The following is an 18,648-nucleotide window of genomic DNA, read 5'->3' as shown; positions in this document are numbered from 1 at the left end:
AGCTCAGCATCCCCTCAAATAATCTACACAATTTGCTTATCATGAACAGTGGTACAACTAAAAATGAAATGCTATTGCATTTAATATTCTATCTTTTACTGGTAAGATTTAAAGTCGAATGGCATTTCATTTTGTTTTGTGTCACTATTCATGATAAGCGTCGACATTTCGATGTAAGCATAAACACATTGGCAGAAGGAGAGTTACTTTATAAATCATTTAGGTAGGTACTATAAAATAATAAGTAGGTACCTACATACAGGTACAATACCATATTTTTTATTTTCTTACATAGGATTACATTGTATACCTACGTCACAGCTTTTAAAGTAAACCATCAACGCCATAGTTTACTGACCATATCCACTCCAATCCAAAATCTATTATGATGTCCCACACTATCTGTTATATGACAGGCATAACATAATGAAACAATACCAATACTATCATGTTATACTCTGATGTTATAACGCAGCGTACTACGTACGTAGGCGAACAACACGCGAACGCGAAGCGAAGCGATGCGGCGGCGCGGGGTGAATCAATGCTTTGATACCTATAGAAGTGTCCTACGTGGGCGATCTCGTTGCGAACGCGAACGCCTTGGGCCCTCCGCGCCGCGCCTCGTCGCGTTCGCGAGTTGTTCGCTTAGACGCAGCGTTAGTGTTTATAACAGCCAGTGTGACCACCATTAAAGGCATATGACACCTTACTTAATTCAGCATCCTAAATGACTTAATTATCACCATAAATTAAGCATCCTAAAAAGTAATAAGTATAGTCTGACTGCTAACTAGGAACTGACGTTTAGGTAAGATCCCAGTTAGGACGACTAAATTAAGCAAGGTACTTTTATCAAGCGCTTTACCTTCGCTGGAGGGCATTTAATTGTACTAACGGCACTATCCTAAAATCACAGACCTTGTTTCAATTACAATAAGGTGCATAATTACATAGCAGTTGTCTTAACTTCAGGCTTCACTTTGTCGGGCGGCAGGAACCAGGCCGCTACTACGCTACCTGCAAAGAGAATTTGAAATAGAGAGTTTTTCTTAGTATATGACATTTATTTCAGTTTATAATTTATACAGTAGTGTTTCTACTTGATAAAAAAAATTAAAATATTTTCTGAAAATAATTTAATTTGTTCAAATACTTCATAGTAGAGAGTTAAGTAACTGTCATGGTAAATTATGTAGTTATAGTACATTTACTGCCATCTTGATCAGAGATGTGAAAAATACTTTATAAAAAGTATTTAAATACAAAATACAAATACTTCCTTGATAATACTATTTCAAATGCAAAATACAAAATAGTTTTTGAATTTGTATTTAAATACAAAATACGAAATAGGTATTTTCAAAATACTTTTTATAAATACAAATACTTTGCGGTAAAAGGTACTCTGAGTAGTGAATACCTAGTCTGAATTAAAAAGTATTACTCGGAATTTCCGAGTTGAAAAGACTCTCTTTATTCTTTGAAATCAATCCTCTATCTAAAGTGCACATTTCTAGTTGTTTGCTCATATTAACCGGTAGGATGTAGGTATGGATGATGGTTTTTAACGGCCAACTTTTAAAGTATTAATTTGTTATGTTTTACGGCTAGTAAGTATAATGCCTCTCGTTAGTGTGATGAAAACGTCTCGTTTGTGTTTCACCAGGGCAGAAAAGTTTGTTCTCCTCTCGTGCCTTGAAACCCTCGCAACACTCAAGATTCCACTTTTTTAACCGCACTCGCTACGCTTGTGGTCATGTGCGACGTTACTAAACAGATTCAACAGTTCCATGTTAAAAGAATGACAGAGTTGCCAGTATTGTACCACCAGAAGAGATTGTAACTCCTACCTACATTACCTACCTACTATAAAGTATTTTGTATTTTGAAAATAGAAAATAGGTCCCAAAAACTATTTCAAATAAAATACAAAATAGTTTTCTTCAAAAGGTATTTAAATACTAAATACAAAATACGTATTTTGCATTTTGTATTTGCATTTTAAATACAAGTATTTCAAATAAGTCACATCTCTGATCTTGATGGACATTGAATGATTTGAGTAAGTAAATTTTTGAACTTACTCAAAACCAGTAGCGACCAGAAGTAGAATGTGATTTGGCAGTGGTGGAAGATGAGGTTCCCCACCAAGTTGATGCCGATGAACGTGCTGCTCCGGCCCACCATGATGCTCAGGCAGGCCACCATTCCTCTGGAAATATTTACAATAATAATAATAAAATCATTTATTTCAGGCAAAGCCCATAAAAGTGTTAGTATCTGTACAAAACAAAACTTAAGATTATTGTTAATAAAATACAGAGTCACAAAACACAGACACAACCGGATGAGCATAAATAATAAGAGTTAATAATAGAGTAATAGTAAGAGTTTATGATAAGTACTTTGACTTGATTGATAAGTAGATTAAATTACATTACATATTAAGAAAAGATAAAATTTATTTCATTGAAAAGTATCCAGAAATTAAAACAATCATAATACGCTTAAATAGTTACTTAAATCTAGTAGAGTTTATTAAATATCAATTATGTACATTAGTTAAACACAATTGGTTAACAAGTAGATAATTGATTTGATTTTTGTGACCTAAAAAGCAGAATAACCTAAGTGGATGGAATGTTAACAATCTCTTTTTACTCTCAAAACATTAGTTTATATACACATTTTGAAATCCTTAAGTCTTGCTGTTAACTACACATGAGAGTGGTTGCATTCACCGCTTCTTTAGCGTCGTATTCGGTCTGTTATTTATTATTTCTGCACCGAAGTGACTGCATGACCAATACCAAAAAACAAGTTTCCAGAAACAGTTAACCTCTTATAAAGTGTCATTACATGGAACTTAATAGCTAAACAAAAGTCACCACTAAATTCAATTCAGAGCTCAGAGACAATTTCAATATGGCGGTTTGTTTACATATGTAGTTAGCAAGTTCCATAGAATGACACTGTAATTATTAATTTAAAAGCTCTTAAATTTTGTTATTATTGCAAAACATCGTTTTTCAAATCTACTTACCTATAAGACGTCGGATACAAGTCCACAAAAAACGACGCCAAAATCCCCATCCCGAGGCAAGTGCACGTGAACAGCACGAAGAAGAACACGCTAGACACGGGCTCCGGCATCAGGTTACAGCAAACTCCACTCAAAGACGATAGGGATAAGATCGTTAATAGCACGGTCTTGCGGTGGTTGGGGAGGTAGGAGATGATGAAGTTTAGGAAAGAGAAGGCAGATTGGGAGGCGATGAGGGTGAGGATCACGTTGTCTTCTATGTAGCCGAGGCAGGCGTTTGGAGACTGAGAAGAAAAAAGAATGTAAGTGAACATCCGCATTGGGCTAGCGTGGGGACTATAGCCCAAACCCTCTCGTGCTTGAGAGGAGACGGCCAGCAGAGGGACGTATATAGGCTAAAATTCTAATTCTAAGTAAACATGATTAAACAGATCAAATTTTGTCCTCTGGACAGATAAAGTCTACTACCTACTCACTACACTGCCTACAGCTGAATAATCCTGGCAAAAGCTACAAAATGTATGCTTAAAGTAAGTAAAGTGCCTCCTACCCGTTTATAAAATGGAATATTCCATTTAATCATAAATAATCAAAATGTGTACCAATATGTGTCCGTAAACTTAAGAACTACGAAACTATATCATCTTAAAGATCTAAATTAGCCTACTCAGAATCGAACCCAGTACTTAGACTCAGAAACTCTTCCAATATCAAAACCTCTTGCAGTCCTGGAACACTGCAAGAGGTTATTGTTGCTAGTAGTTCTGTTCCAAATTATGAACCATGTTAATAAAGAGAACTCTTATTTGCTCTTTTCATGATGAAATTTATATTTTGTATCTTTCTTCCTATCTACGTAGTTCTTTTGGGTCTATATTGTTTCCCAAATAGTTTTAAGTCATAATGTATTGTTTGTCCGAATTTTCGTTAGTCATAATTGGTTTTTCTCAGAAACGCGTAAACTTTCAGGATTGCCATAAAACAAACCTAACCTAACCTAACCTATCTATAGAATAACCTTAGGAAAAGCCTGAAAAGTTAACGGTTTCAGTTTTATGACTAACGATAATATGACAAACAATACATTATGACTTAAAACTTTATGGGAAACAAAGGGACCCCAGTTCTTTTACTATGTACTTATGTCACAATTAAACGTGTTTATTATCAATAGTTAAAATAAACTCACAATCTCAACAGTACCCGCCGTAGAATTACTAGAGTTATCCGTCACATTCCGTGTAATATTTCGATGTGAGATGAGTGTACAGATATTATTGCCCTCTGCCGTCCCAGTTTCCATGGACATCATCACCAGGTTGAAGATCTGTGGTAGCCATACTAGGAAGCTGTTGTTACTGCAAAAAAAAAAAGGATTAATTTTAATAAAACAAGTACGAGCCCCCTTATTCATAAACTTTCATTAAAGTTGACAAGCCGATAATAATCCTTTGTCCCTTTCCATGTAATTCATTCTTTAGAAAAGTAAATAAGTACAAAATTAAATGTAATTAACGAAAATCTGTTTATTTGCTTGGCAACTATATCGTTTCCAAAACTCGTGTATGTCCGTGCCAAAATCGTACAGATTTGCCTCTTATAGACCAATTCGATAAATCTTGGTTGAAAACGAGAGTTTGGCTTCCTGCCTATGGCGGCAGTCCAAATTATATAATACACGTGTCTGAGATATTTTAGAAATTATAACTCTGTAAGTCAGCAGACTTCATAAAAAATTATACGGGACAGGAAAATCAAGTCTCAAAACGAATACAATGTTTGTATAAGGTTAAGCTACAGAAGGCGGAGAAAGATCGTAGTAAAATAGAAAATTTTAATGGTACTTAGAAATTTTGAATTAGAAAAAACGTTTAAATTTAAGAAATAATGTATAGAGTTAAGACTAAGATAAGTCTGCAGCGATTTTAATAACCCACGCAGTGCAAGTGTTATTTATAGGTACGTCATAATTGCTTACAAGTTGACGTTTTTAAATAACACTTACACTGCGTGAGCTATCAAAATCGCTGCAAGTGCTATCAAGTTGCTCAGTATAATCCGCCAAAATCTCCCTGGCAACGGGAATGCAATTATTTTTGAAATGAAAACTTCTTTAGCGGCGCTGTGCACTTTTTGTGATGGGGAAAAAATGTTAAACTCGCGACAGGTCACGTGACCATAAGATTCGTAAGACGTAAGACGGACACGTGACCTGATCAAAAAACTGTTACAATGTCATTGAGTTTTCACTTCTGCCGGCACTCCCGGAGTGTAACGCGTTGTTTTTTTAGCCACCGTGTATACATGTGTAAAACCTGGTTCTCACGTGATGTACACCACGGCGACGATGTAGAAGAGCTGCAGCGTGCGCCAGAGCAGCGGGGGGCGGAAGAGGGGGGCGCTCTGCTCAAACATCGAGCGGAGGAGGGACATCTGCTTGCGAGACGGCTCTTCGCCTAGCTCAAGAGCTTTTACCTGGAAAGGGATTATTAAAGGCCGTTATTACACCAAGCTCAGATGGTTGGACGGCGTATACCAGGACATCAGGACCTTATGAGTGAAAAGTTGACAAAAGGAAGGCCACAAACAGAATTGGACTGGAGAGACTTGACCAGGCTAAGGCCCACCCGCGGCTGTTATAATTTATTTATTTATTTATTTATTTAAGATTTAAGAAACAAACAGTCTTTCATAGTTATATATAATGCCTCAGATGATGATGATGTTATTACAGTAAGTATAGTCCGACAAGAAATTGTATAAAATTATTGAGGGCGCCACTTCCTACGTAACTGACACATTTTTGACGTAAAATGCTTAAACATGGCAACTTTTTTAATTCCATTTTATTTTATTTCTACTATTGTATGGCGCGCTATAAGTATTCGAAACATTAAGTAGGTACCTAATACTAGATTTCGTACTAGATAAGGCAAAGGGCGTTCAATTACGGAATGCGCCCACGAAAACTAACTCACCTTAAAGCTATCCCTAGCACACCTATGATTAACAGCATAGATACTCTTCATGACATCCAAAGCATCTTCCTTCCTGCCAATGTTGGCTAGGAACTTGGGGCTCTCGTGGAAGAAGTAGATGGCCAAGCCGCCGATGCCAGAGGGGATGGCCAGGACGATGATGAGGAGACGCCAGGGGGTGAAGACTACGTGGAGCCAGGTGAGCTCGGCTGCAAATTTGAGCTTCAGGGTTGGGTAGGTGAGGACTGTAAACAAATAATTTTGTATCAGTCAAGTTAAACTTGACCCACTTCATAATTTTAAGCATCGCAGTGCCTGTACCGGGTAAAAATACAGTCACCACACGGGATTGTTATGCCATTTAGGGTTCTTGCTAAATTGGAAATTCTACAGTGTAAGTATTGAGCAACCAATTTAGCTAGGACCCTAAATGGCGCAATAGTCGCGGAGCGTGATGGTACATATAAAATCTTAAAAATACGCCGTCAAAAATGGATGTTTTAGAAACAATTACCAATATTTAATTTCTTAGATCCGAAGTTTTGAAGAATAATACTGAACAGAAACCATGTTTGCTTAAACTTACATGGTGATGATACTCGTATGAGAAGAGTTGTGAACAAAGGTCTTGGTATTTGAGGGACAATGACATCATCCCCGAAGACCAGGGCATCAGTGAATGGTTTAGGTGGACTCACCGGCAGCAGCGGCAGGGGACAGCAGCAGCAGACACGTCATCAACAGCATGTATTTGCTGCGCACGCGTCGGATGCACGACTCGCCCACCAATGTGTATGTGGCCGAATTCGCGGCGCATGAGCTGAAACACATAATTATGTGTATGTTTAATATTTAAGCAATAATTATGTGTTATAATTATGTGTTAATTTTTTTACAAAATGTGGTTATAATATTTTTAAAAGATTTTGAATCAGGAGCAAATCAGGAGTCTATCAAAAGTTTGTTAGAATAGACAGGCGTTAATAATAATGAATAAAAGGGCTCATTTAGACGATGCGAGAACTCGCATGCGAGTTTCATTACATTGCGGGTCCGCAATGTAACTAAAATCGCATGCGAGTTCATGCGCCGTCTAGATCAGCCCTAGGCCATAAAAATATTTAAAAACAAAAGTCTACAAATCAATGAACTAAAACCTCACACCTACTTCGATCTACTTGTTTCCCAACAAGAAGCCATATAAAAACAACCGGGTAGCAACTCACGTAACAACATGCATGCACTTGACACTGAGCAAGGCCCATTGATCAGCCCCAAGTGATTAAAGGCCATATTAATATCCCAGCTGAATAAGCCTCGTGCGGAATGTCCATGTCCATCATAATTTAGCTATTTATAGCTTGGACAATCGAACCTAAATTATGATTTGATGGGCGGTAATACTTGGCCGGTGTTAGGCGTTCAAAGAATTTACTCGTCTCTTTACAATTGGTTTTAAAATAAGATATAGGCATTGTGTCTTGATGATGTATGTGAATATTAAATTAGAAATATTGTTCACATACTTAATTGCATCTAAAAAATAGATACACACAAACTACACAGTAACTGTGATTTCCGAATGGCTAACATTCCATTTCTAACCGCAGCTGCACTACAGGTACTGAACGCGTCGCTGTCATTGCCAATTTCTATAGTAAAATGAACTAGTAGTTCAGCTGTCGTTGAAAATGGACTGTCACCTTTATACTGCAGCTGAATTACTGTCGTGACATTCATGTCTCCGCTGTATAGGCCCCGTGCCATGCATGAACTAGAAGCCGTCAGAGTTTTGGAGCAAGGCGTAAATGTGTCGGTTATGCTTATGCTTGATAAGGCTAAAGAACTGTAATGGAAGTACAATGGCCTTCGGCCTCGTGAGTTCGGCGAGTGGGTCAGCAAACTTACAAACAGACAGAGAGGAACTTGACCATCCCGAGGAACAGCCAGTTGGGAGACACGCTGGTGAGACATGACAGCACGAAAGCGGCCAGCAGTGAGAGCACCAGGGAGAACCGCCGGCCTTGCGTGTCGGACACGTAACCCCACACGTAGGAGACTAGCAGGATGCCTGGAACCAACGTCAGTATATTATTCTATTCAATTCTTGCATACCAATAACACTGAACACCGAACGTTCTGAATTGTGAATACACCAAAGTGTATTCAGATCGGTAAATGTGGTGGTAAAACCGACTTCAAAATTACATAAATAATTACATAAATGACATAGAAAGGATTTCAATTCCTAAGAGGCTCCCTTTTTTTTATAATTATGATGAAAGATACATCGGAGCGGCTGAGACATTCAAGAATATCTGAATACGCACTCTAACGTTGACAGTAGAGGTGCATTCAGATATTTGTGCGCACTTTAGCCGCTTAGATATATCTGATGCATGGCGACTTTACAATACGAGAAGGATTCAAGCCAATCAGCAGCTGATTATAAAGACTAGGGGCACTAGGGCTCATTTAGACGATGCGAGAACTCGCATGCGAGTTTCATTATATTGCGGGTTTTGATCGGTCGGTTGAATTGGACGTAACCAACAGTCCGCAGTGTAACTTAAATCAGTTAAATCGCATGCGAGTTCGCGCGCCGTCTAAATCAGCCCTTATCCATCAAAGGGTACTTACCTAGTGATGTCAAAATGTCTTTCTGCGGCCAAAAGGTAAAGGTAAGGTGAAGGTAAGGTTCAAGTCACAGGCCGTAAGTAGCTACCACGAAACAAAAGTAAAACAGTTCTAAACTACGACATTGTCACTAGACTTACCCACAAAGGGTAGTGATGTCAATATCCCCTTCTCAGCAACTGTAAGGTTCAGGTCACAGGCCGTAGCGACCACTAAACTGAACCCGAAGAGGTCCACGCCAATGGCCAATAGGATCCAGGCGCATGTGATCACCAGTAAGATGTTATATATTCCGTTCCCTGTAAAAAAAGCATACAATATTAATTATTTGTTGAATAGAGGTTTAAATCACTTTTTAGTTAATGCCGTAGATGCATGGAGAAAGAAGAAATGGCCTCTCACGTGGTGTTGGAAAGCAGCGGATTGGCCCCGAACAGGGCAAAACATCTAGGATCGCCGAGAGACCTCGCCGAAGTCCTACTCAACATCAAAGGTTTGATAGGATTCCTCGAGGAGCTGGGCTGGCAGGACTAGCCTACCCCCTAAATATAACGCAAAATAAATAAATAAATACAAAAATTAAATCTCCATAATATATTAGTATGTTAACCATATGTATACTATGTTGTCCATAGTATGTTAGTGACTATCTATGAATGTTATGTATGTTGTTATGTGTGCAAAATAGGCGCCAGCCGTCGAGTTGCGGAAAATCGCCCGAACTACAATACAATTGTTTATCTAAGTGTTTAAATTCTTTGAATCTGTATGAAGGCACGCTTTTAATTAATGTGTTGTATTGTTTTATGTGTAAGCACATGGATGAAAGTGTCGTTGGAACAATGCGTTTACCAGAAAGAAGACAATAGAGCGATTAACTTTTAGTTTGTTTATCTGAGACGTCAGACATGGGTATATTTGAACTATTAACTTCGTTTAGCACAGCACGCCGAAAATTGACGCTTTCCGGCCGAAATACAGAAAATTAAATTGGATTAACATTATCGGTGTTGAATTTTCAAGATAATGGAAACAAGTGGGAAGGACCAATATCATCATCATCATCATCATCTCAGCCATAAGACGTCCACTGCTGAACATAGGCCTCCCCCTTGATGATGGGGGGTGAATGCCATAATCGCCACGCTTGTCAGGCGGGTTGGCGATCGCAGTCGAGTATACCGAATTTGAGGGACGCTGCTGCCCGTCCACCGGTGGTCTTGGACGTAGTTTAAGGACATACCCGGGTCCAGGACCAGTATACATATATTCAATCATTCAGTGATGATGATGATGATGATCATAATCAGTAATCACCGCCCGTAGGACCAATATACATATATTAAATCATTCAGTGATGATGTGATGATGATGATCATAATCAGTAATCACCCATCGTATCAGCTCATAATACAGCATTTCGTATTTTCCATTCTACTAACTAACCACACGTTTTGGTACATTCATGGGGCCGCTAGCGGCCGCTATAAAGCTTGAGATCACTCTTTATGATTCTGTCAGGTTTGGAGGTACTTCCATAAAACTTTACATGATTATTTGATCTTCAATATGTACATGACTAACAATATCGCCTAATATAATAAATTCGATTGTTTTATTGTTCCGAGCCACCCGTGACCCGTCACACAGCACCTTTTGTGTCTTTGTGTAAATTGTGTACATTTGCTCGCAATTGTAGTTTAGTACGCGAGCGTAAGTAGAATTGTAATTGTAACCAGTGTAACATGGCTTTTATGGATTCATAAATAGCAAACGTCGAAGAAATGTGAACCTTCTATTCAGAGGGCCTACCGCGAACACCGAAGTAGGCAAATTGCGGGCATCTTTCTCTGTCACTTTAATTAAGTCTTAATTTAAGTAAAAGCACAGAATAATTAATAGTACTACCGTACAGAAAGGAAACTTCCTACAAAACCGAAGTTTGACAGCGGTTCAGGGTCGAATCATGTTGTCCCTTTCTAATATATGGCACTATCCCTTTCGGCTATTTAGGGTTGTCAAAAATCAAGTGATTATCTTATCTGTGGCCGTGTACGCAAAAGGAAGTCAAGTGGTGCCAACCCTAATAATTGCTCGGAGCAATGCTGAGCCGAGCGGAGCCGAGTTTGACCGAAGTCAGGAGTTTCGCATCCCTGGTAAAAGAGAAAGACACTCGCAATTTGCAAAATCTATGAAGAAAACGGGTTTATTATACTTGTACTGATTACAATACTTACAAACCTATTTAAGGTACTTGCCTGAACTATGCTAGTATAATGGTAATGGTATATTCTCGTTTAAAAGAAGCTTAATGAACAATAGAAACAGCTGAATAATCAATTTATATACCTACTTGAATACTGCGAAATTATAATTATAATGTTTTGTTTGTATTGCAACGAACAAGTATCTATTAAGGTAGGCTACCTATAGTACCTATATCACAAATATAGTTTGCATCTGGTTTGTATGTTTTACATAAGTATATTTAAGTTATTTTTGTATGTTTTTTTATATGCCATTAAACTTTTGTATAAATTAAAGTAGGTAGTTAAATATATATATTATGTTGTATTTGTTTTATTTAAATGAATGGGAGAATAAACTGTTTTTCATGATTTCAGTGTTGGTCCCATAATAATAGTTGTTCGTTGTTTATTTTGATATTCAACCCGTCAATTATTGCAGGTAACTAAATTCACACCCTGTATTCCTGGCACTTTCTTATTTCTACGAAACAATGACCACGACAGTAGGGATTCTTAGAAAAGATGGCAATTTCTGTTGTATACTGTACTGGTGAAACAGTGTTTTCCGAGAATTTTTTACACAAAGCCAAGACAATCCACTATTTAAGCGAACACCTTAAACCATTAACCTATTCGCCGCCATTGACTTGATATAAAGTCAGTAGGTATTAAATTTTGTGCTCCACATGCTACGACTTGTATGTTATTAATTATATGTAACGCCTGACCTATTATTAATACTATTTTATACAATCGTGACATAGAGTGTCATAGAATTATGTGAATACATTGCGTCTTACATTCAGATTCTTTATTTCTAAAGATTAATAAAGTTTATACGTCAATATCCTATTAACTAATAAGCAAATTTATATAATATATAAATAAGTTTGCATATTTATTTACATGTTTACTACAACCAAAAGTTACTTTGTACACAATAGCAATACCAGTAGGAATAAAATATATTATGGGACCTAGCAAAAACTATAAAGTGTAATAAATACTAAAAACCAAAAGACAAGTCGCTGAACAAATGTTGATCAGTTTAAAAAGTACAACCCACAGTTTATTTTTAGGGTTCCGTACCCAAAGGGTAAAACGGGACCCTATTACTAAGACTCTGCTGTCCGTCCGTCCGTCTGTCACCAGGCAGTATCTCACGAACCGTGATAGCTAGACAGTTGAAATTTTCATAGATGATGTATTTCTGTTGCCGCTATAACAACAAATACTAAAAACAGAATAAATTAAATTTATAAGTGGGGCATACAATAAACGTGATTTTTGTCCGAAGTTAAGCAACCTCGGGCGGGGTCAGTACTTGGATGGGTGACCGGTTTTTTTGCCTTTTTTTGCATTATGGTACGGAACCCTATAACAACAAATACTAAAAACAGAATAAATTAAATTTATAAGTGGGGCATACAATAAACGTGATTTTTGTCCGAAGTTAAGCAACCTCGGGCGGGGTCAGTACTTGGATGGGTGACCGGTTTTTTTGCCTTTTTTTGCATTATGGTACGGAACCCTTCGTGAGCGAGTCCGACTCGCTATGCTCAGTTATGTTATAGGCCCCACTTAGGTCCCACCCGGTGAAAAATCGTCCGTAGACAACAAACAAGGAAAATAACGAAGTATATTTGTTAGGAACAAAATGTTATTGAAGGCCAAACAGTGTTCGGTCCTAATGGTGATCAAATATGGGTTGAGCGTGCGGGCTATATCACTCAAGTTATTTTAGTGATGATATTTTTTATCAGGATATAAGGGGGAGGCCTATGTTCAGCAGTGGACGTCTTATGGCTGAGATGATGATGATGATTTTTTATCATTATATTTTTATTTTTTGCTTCGCTGGTGGCCTAGCGGTAGGAGCGTGCGACTTGCAATCCGGAGGTCGCGGTTCAAATCCCGGCTCGTAGAAATGAGTTTTTCGGAACTTATGTGCGATATATCATTTGATATTTTTTACCAGGCGCTTTTCGGTGAAGGAAAACATCGTGAGGAAACCGGACTAATCCCAATAAGGCCTAATTACCCCTCTGGGTTGGAAGGTCAGATGGCAGTGGCGTTCGTAAAAACTAGTGCCTACGCTATTCTTGGGATTAGTTGCCAAGCGGACTCCAGGCTCCCGTGAGCCGTGACAATGCCGGAACAACGCGAGGAAGATAATAATTTTTAGTGTTCCGTACAAAACTTTGTTTTTATCATAATATCATTTACTCATGTCATTTGCTTCTTACTTACGGTCTTTGCACAACGCAAAGGTTGTCTAAAAGAATTCATCACCCTCTTTTCACTTTCTCCTCTCATCTATTCAAAAAGATCCCACGTACCGAGCAATAGAATTACTAAATAACTTCTTAGCTACAGTCCAAACCGCAGACTCAGACATATTCGCACACAAGTGGCCGAATTTACAACATAATATCAGGATGTTTTTAAATTTTAAACTCAACCTAATATGTAAATTAGTATAGTATCAGGATTTAGAAAGTAGTTTTTTTTAACTCTACGAGTACCTATGTAGATTAGTATAGTTTCAGGCCTTTTTTTAATCACTACATAGTATCTAAAGTTAAATAAAGATCCTTGCCTCGTGCCGCCCACCATACAAAATTATAGCCAAGGAAGTTAGAATCTTGTTGTATTTTCAATTAGGTTGAAATTCATTTGTTCGAAAAATTTACGAGACAAATGAAATGCTACCTACTTTGTTTTAACTAAGGTTGACATTCCATCGAAACTGAGTGTACATCCTAATGCACATTGGGCGGCACGAGGCTAGAGATATAAGTGTTTTGGCATATCTGAGCTGTAAACTTATACATACTTTTATTTATTTAAATAATAAAGAATAAAGGGATAAGTTCGCCTTTGTACTTCGCTTATCCTAATTGTATGTTACTTTTAATAATATACTTTTGCGTTTTTGTACGATAAAGAGTTTGCTAAATCTCAAAATAGTTGAACATGACAGCTTGAACAAATCACGCCAATTGGCATGGTTTTATTGCCTGTATGAGTGTTACCTTATCGCATAATTTCTGTGGCCGGCAAAATTCTTCAACATGCTTTGTTTATATTATAGTCTGGTGAATTGTGTTTTTTTATGTGATAGATAAAAATAATGTAAGAGTCCATTATTTATGTCTTTTTAGGGTTCCGTTTTTAGCCATTTGGCTACGGAACCCTAAAAAGACATAAATAATTATGGATTCGTTGTCTGTCTGTCTGTCTGTCCGTGTATTTTCAGTATTCCGAAACTATAAGAACTATATACTGTTGAAACTTGCTAAGTAGAAAAAAAAACAATACATTTTGGGGGTTCCCCATACTTAGAACTGAAACTCAAAAATTATTTCATCAAACCCATACGTGTGGGGTATCTATGAATAGGTCTTCAAAAATTATATTGAGGTTTCTAATATCATTTTTTTCTAAACTGAAAAGTTTGCGCGAGAGACGACACTTCCAAAGTGGTAAAATGTGTCCCCCCCTGTAACTTCTAAAATAAGAGAATGATAAATCTAAAAAAATATATGATGTACATTACCATGCAAACTTCCACCGAAAATTGGTTTGAACGAGATCTAGTAAGTAGTTTTTTTTTAATACATCATAAATCGTAAACCGCAATTTGATTATGTTACTTGCTGCTACGGAACCCTTCATGGGCGAGTCCGACTCGCACCTGGCCGCTTTTTTATTTGGGATTTTTAACAGCGCGGCGGCACGTTAGGTAACTCAAAATCCCATACAAAATGAGACTTAACGCAAACGCGTACGTCACGCTATTGAATGAAATTTGCACCAGAGGTTATTACATTATACACAAACACGATAAACAAAGACAAACGGCCAAGAATCGTGTTGATATTCTCCGACGGGACGGTTCTGGAATTTTCAACGGCAACAAAACAGATCGGTTAAGCAATTAGCGTTATGGCCGTAAGGCTAATGAGAGCAATGGACAATCAAGCCGTTCGAAAAATCTAAATAAATCTATGACAAGTAGTGTGACTCGTTTAACATTTTGATCCGTCTAACTTCAGGCCAATCTTACGTGCGATTTTTAACCACCCCCGGCGCAAAGAGTTATATTAGAAGTTTGACGCCAATGTCTGTTTTTCTCTATATCTCTCCGATAAAAGGATAGACCGACTTCCACCCGATTTCAATGCGGTTTTTTATAAGTGAAAGCGAGTTTCCTTGCAATGGTTTTCAGCTGTTTGATAGAAAACGATCCGGCGGTTTGTAGAGTATCAGGGGGCCGATTTTTTTATTTCGATCGCTCGATTTCGTCACTCGAAATTCGGTGGAAAACGGCGAAATGCTAATTTTTGAAATACGAGCGATCGAAATTTGGAATCTAGTGGTTTTGACCACTCGATTTCAATTCTATTAGTAGAATTTAAACGCCTAGTAGTGGAAATATCTTTTAACGAAATACACGAAATCGAGTGGTCGAATTTCAAAAATCGGCCCCCAGCTGTTTTTCAAACAGATGTTAGGCATTTTTTTTTTTTCTTAGCCTATATGTGTGTCCCACTGCTGGGCAAAGGCCTCTCCCCTGATTCTCCATGACTCCCGATTTAGCGTTTCCTCCGGCCAGTTGAGTTGAGTTGAGGCATTTTTAGGGGTTCAAATTTTTTTTTATTGAATAACTAGCGAGATGCATAGAAAGTATTACGCAAACGCTAGCTAATATGTCAAATTGGTAGTAAACTTTCTGACTTGCCCGTCTTATCCAGCGCATCCTCAAACGGAGTCACCTCCGTTTTGCGATTCTCACTCATCCCTCGTCAATCCGCCTTGCGTAGGCCCCCTCGGCAATCCGGCTTGCGTAGGGTCTCTCAGCAATCCGCCTTGCGTAGGCCCCTTCGGCAATCCGCCTTGCGTAGGGTCCCTCAGCAACCCGCCTTGCGGAGGTCCTCTCGGCAATTCCCCTTGCGTATGCCCCAACGGCAATTCCCCTTGCGTAACTCGGCTATTCCCCGTGCGTAGGCCCCCTCGGCAATCCGCCTTGCGTAGCTCGACAATCCGCCTTGCGTAGCTCGACAATCCGCCTTGCGTAGCTCGACAATCCGCCTTGCGTAGGCCCCTCGGCAATCCGCCGTGCGTAGGTTCCCTCGTCCAATCCGCCGTGCGTAGGCTCCCTCGTCCAATCCGCCGTGCGTAGGCTCCCTCGTCCAATCCGCCGTGCGTAGGCTCCCTCGTCCTATCGGCCGCGCGTAGAGCTCAAAGGCTGCGCGACGCGGGAGCTCGGTGCGTGGTCAAAGCGAGACTGAAACTGTACTGAAAGAAAGCGCGGAACGTTTTCAAAGTCATGGAGGCGAGGCGTACAGTGGGGGGAAGAAACGATCGAAAACAGGTGACACATGTAACGTTTTCTGTCAAAGGGTAGCATATTGTCGGTCGATAAAGTTGATATTTTTATATACCTAAAATTATTTTCATAGCGTACAAAGTCATATCATAAGTGCCTAATTAATGTAATTATTAATAATTAAATTACGCATATGACCTAAGCAACAAAAAAATATGTAAGCCACGGTGCAGACGCAAAGGTGCCCATCACGCTTCCCGCGTTACAGTACAGACAACCTTTTGCATCAAGAACGACCCGGAGCGAGAATCAATGATATGCACATACATATTTCTGATAAGCGCCAAAAAAAAACAAAAGTGACTAATGGCATAACCTACCTTAACAAATCCTATTATAGACGCGATTTAAAAATTCCTTTGAACTGAACACATGAATGACTTAACGCGTATAATCTGACTAGTAAAACAACAGTAAATACTACTCGAAGTTTCATAATGTATTGACGTTCTAGATCTAGCCGGTATGCTTTAATGGTAAAACCAATAATATGTGGTAAATAATGTAGCTGCTAAAGAAATCGATTATCTCTTAACGATCCATGCGGTTATTGTTTAAACCGCAGATATCTAGAAAATGTGAAAAAATAATCATTTGAAACATTGTAGCGGAGATTAACCTCTAACCGCCCATTCGTCAAAACTTGCCAAGCAAAATGAAATTTTATTTTGTCAGCACAAAGTTCAAATTAGAACGGAACAGGAGACCTTTTTATAGGTCTCTGGGCGGCTAGAGGTTAGAGGCCGGTACAGACGGACTGCACTTCGCTTTGCTACAGGTAAAAGTAAAAGTAAGTACCTACATCCGTTCCACACCAATTTTGGTAGCTATAAGCCGCGCGTGGCGCTGTCGCCACCTAGCGGCCATATCTGTCCTGGTCGTAACAGACGCGTTTTGTTAGAGAGTGAGTCTTCTGTACCTAGTACAGTGTGTGTTATTTATTCTGTGGTGGCCCTAAATTAGTGATCATGGGGCCAAAAGTTACAAGCTGTAACTTGCAAATTAACTATATCGGCGTTATTTTTCGTTTATTACTTACAAATAAAGAATGACTCACGCTAGACCGGGCCGGAGCCAGGCCGGGGCTTCCGGCGCTTAGTTTTCTATCTGCCGTCATAGGAAATGGTATGTCGGACGCCTCGACCCGGGCTCGGCCTTAAAAAGTATTTCATAAAACAACGACCCGTAATTACTGCGTTTTCAATTGCAGTTAAGTAGTGCTTATAGAGCAAACGATTAGGTAATATTACAAGCTTTTATTTAGTTTCATCTGACCGTTGTCTGTAATCAAATCTTGCAAGTTAAATTTTATCCACTTTCCGGTTTCCGATTGAGCTGAAATTTTGCATACATACGTAAGTCGGGTGACAATGCAATATTATGGCGTCATCGAGCTGATCTGATGATGGAGACCGGAGGTGGCCATAGGAACTTAGTAATAAAACAACGAAACCTAAATGTGTTTGGGGTTTTTAGAATTGTCTCGATGAGTATTAATTGCATGTGGAAAGAAAAGTACAGTCAGCGATAAAAGCTTGTACCAAAAATGAAATTTATGCCAAAAACTTATTTTTACCTAGTGTATTCGTAAATAGGTGCTCAAATTACCTACGCTCATTGCCCTCAGTGTTGCCAACTTGGCATAAATGATGCCAGATCTTGCATATTTTCACTCGCTTTGGCACCAAAATTATCCATTTAGCATCTGGCATATTTTTTAGCATAATTTAGTCTAAGCCAAGTTTGCACCAACTTGGCAGCAACAATATGCGCCATCGTCTTATGTGGTTCATATTTTCATATGAATTTTAACTTTTGTGGACGGATGGACGTCGACGGACTATATAAAGTTGGTCAAGCAGATCTTGTCAGTAGAAAAAGGCGGCAAATTTGAAAAATGTATGTGTTTTAAGTGTCTAATTTCAAGTGACATTTTAGCATTTTTTGTAGCATACTACAAAAAACTTTGGCATAATTTTGGCATAATCTACACATTAGTCTAGCATTTTTTCAAAATCCGAGTTGGCAACACTGATTGCTCTACTATGTTATATATTTGGCAAAGATCAGGACTTTTATCCGCTCATGCTCAGCTTCTGTGTGTTTATTAGATGGTCTAGCTTTTTTGCAATTAAATTTAATAACAATCTGCAATTAGGATGACAATTTTATAATATATGATACTTCGCTCGTTTGATCATTTATTTGCCTCTTTAACGTTCGAATGTGCTAGACTAGAGCAATAGAGAGGTTGATAACGAAATTTCTATTATCGATGTGTGCAGTGGGCCGGACCTTGCAGCCAGTAGCTGTAGTGTAAGGCCGGAGCCCCACTGCTGCGCACGC

At 38.7% G+C, this 18,648-nt stretch overlaps 1 protein-coding gene across 1 annotated transcript; it reads right to left on the bottom strand.

Annotated features, from left to right (window-relative positions):
- Nucleotides 1-688: 688 nt before the first annotated feature.
- LOC134672257 (putative transporter svop-1) lies at nt 689-10,057 on the bottom strand. Its single transcript, XM_063530158.1, has 10 exons — nt 10,054-10,057; nt 8,802-8,960; nt 7,933-8,095; nt 6,723-6,844; nt 6,025-6,269; nt 5,373-5,521; nt 4,236-4,404; nt 3,047-3,330; nt 2,088-2,215; nt 689-1,020 (listed from the first exon to the last, which is right to left on the bottom strand). Exons 1-10 carry the CDS (start codon nt 10,055-10,057, stop codon nt 950-952), a joined length of 1,494 nt encoding a protein of 497 aa, XP_063386228.1. The 3' UTR covers nt 689-949.
- Nucleotides 10,058-18,648: the final 8,591 nt, after the last annotated feature.

The sequence above is a fragment of the Cydia fagiglandana genome, chromosome 2, assembly GCF_963556715.1.
Source record: "Cydia fagiglandana chromosome 2, ilCydFagi1.1, whole genome shotgun sequence".
NCBI lineage: Eukaryota > Metazoa > Arthropoda > Insecta > Lepidoptera > Tortricidae > Cydia > Cydia fagiglandana.
Note: the sequence above shows the minus strand (reverse complement) of the source record. Positions and strands in the feature narration are given on the sequence as shown.

What these genes read in the sequence shown, in the direction of transcription:
- LOC134672257 (XM_063530158.1), bottom strand. An exon ending in GTCGCCGTGGTGTACATCAC is followed by an intron (nt 4,405 to 5,372) that starts GTGAGAACCAGG and finishes TTTTTTTTGCAG; the next exon opens with TAACAACAGCTTCCTAGTAT. An exon ending in CGGCGGGTACTGTTGAGATT is followed by an intron (nt 3,331 to 4,235) that starts GTGAGTTTATTT and finishes TTTTCTTCTCAG; the next exon opens with TCTCCAAACGCCTGCCTCGG.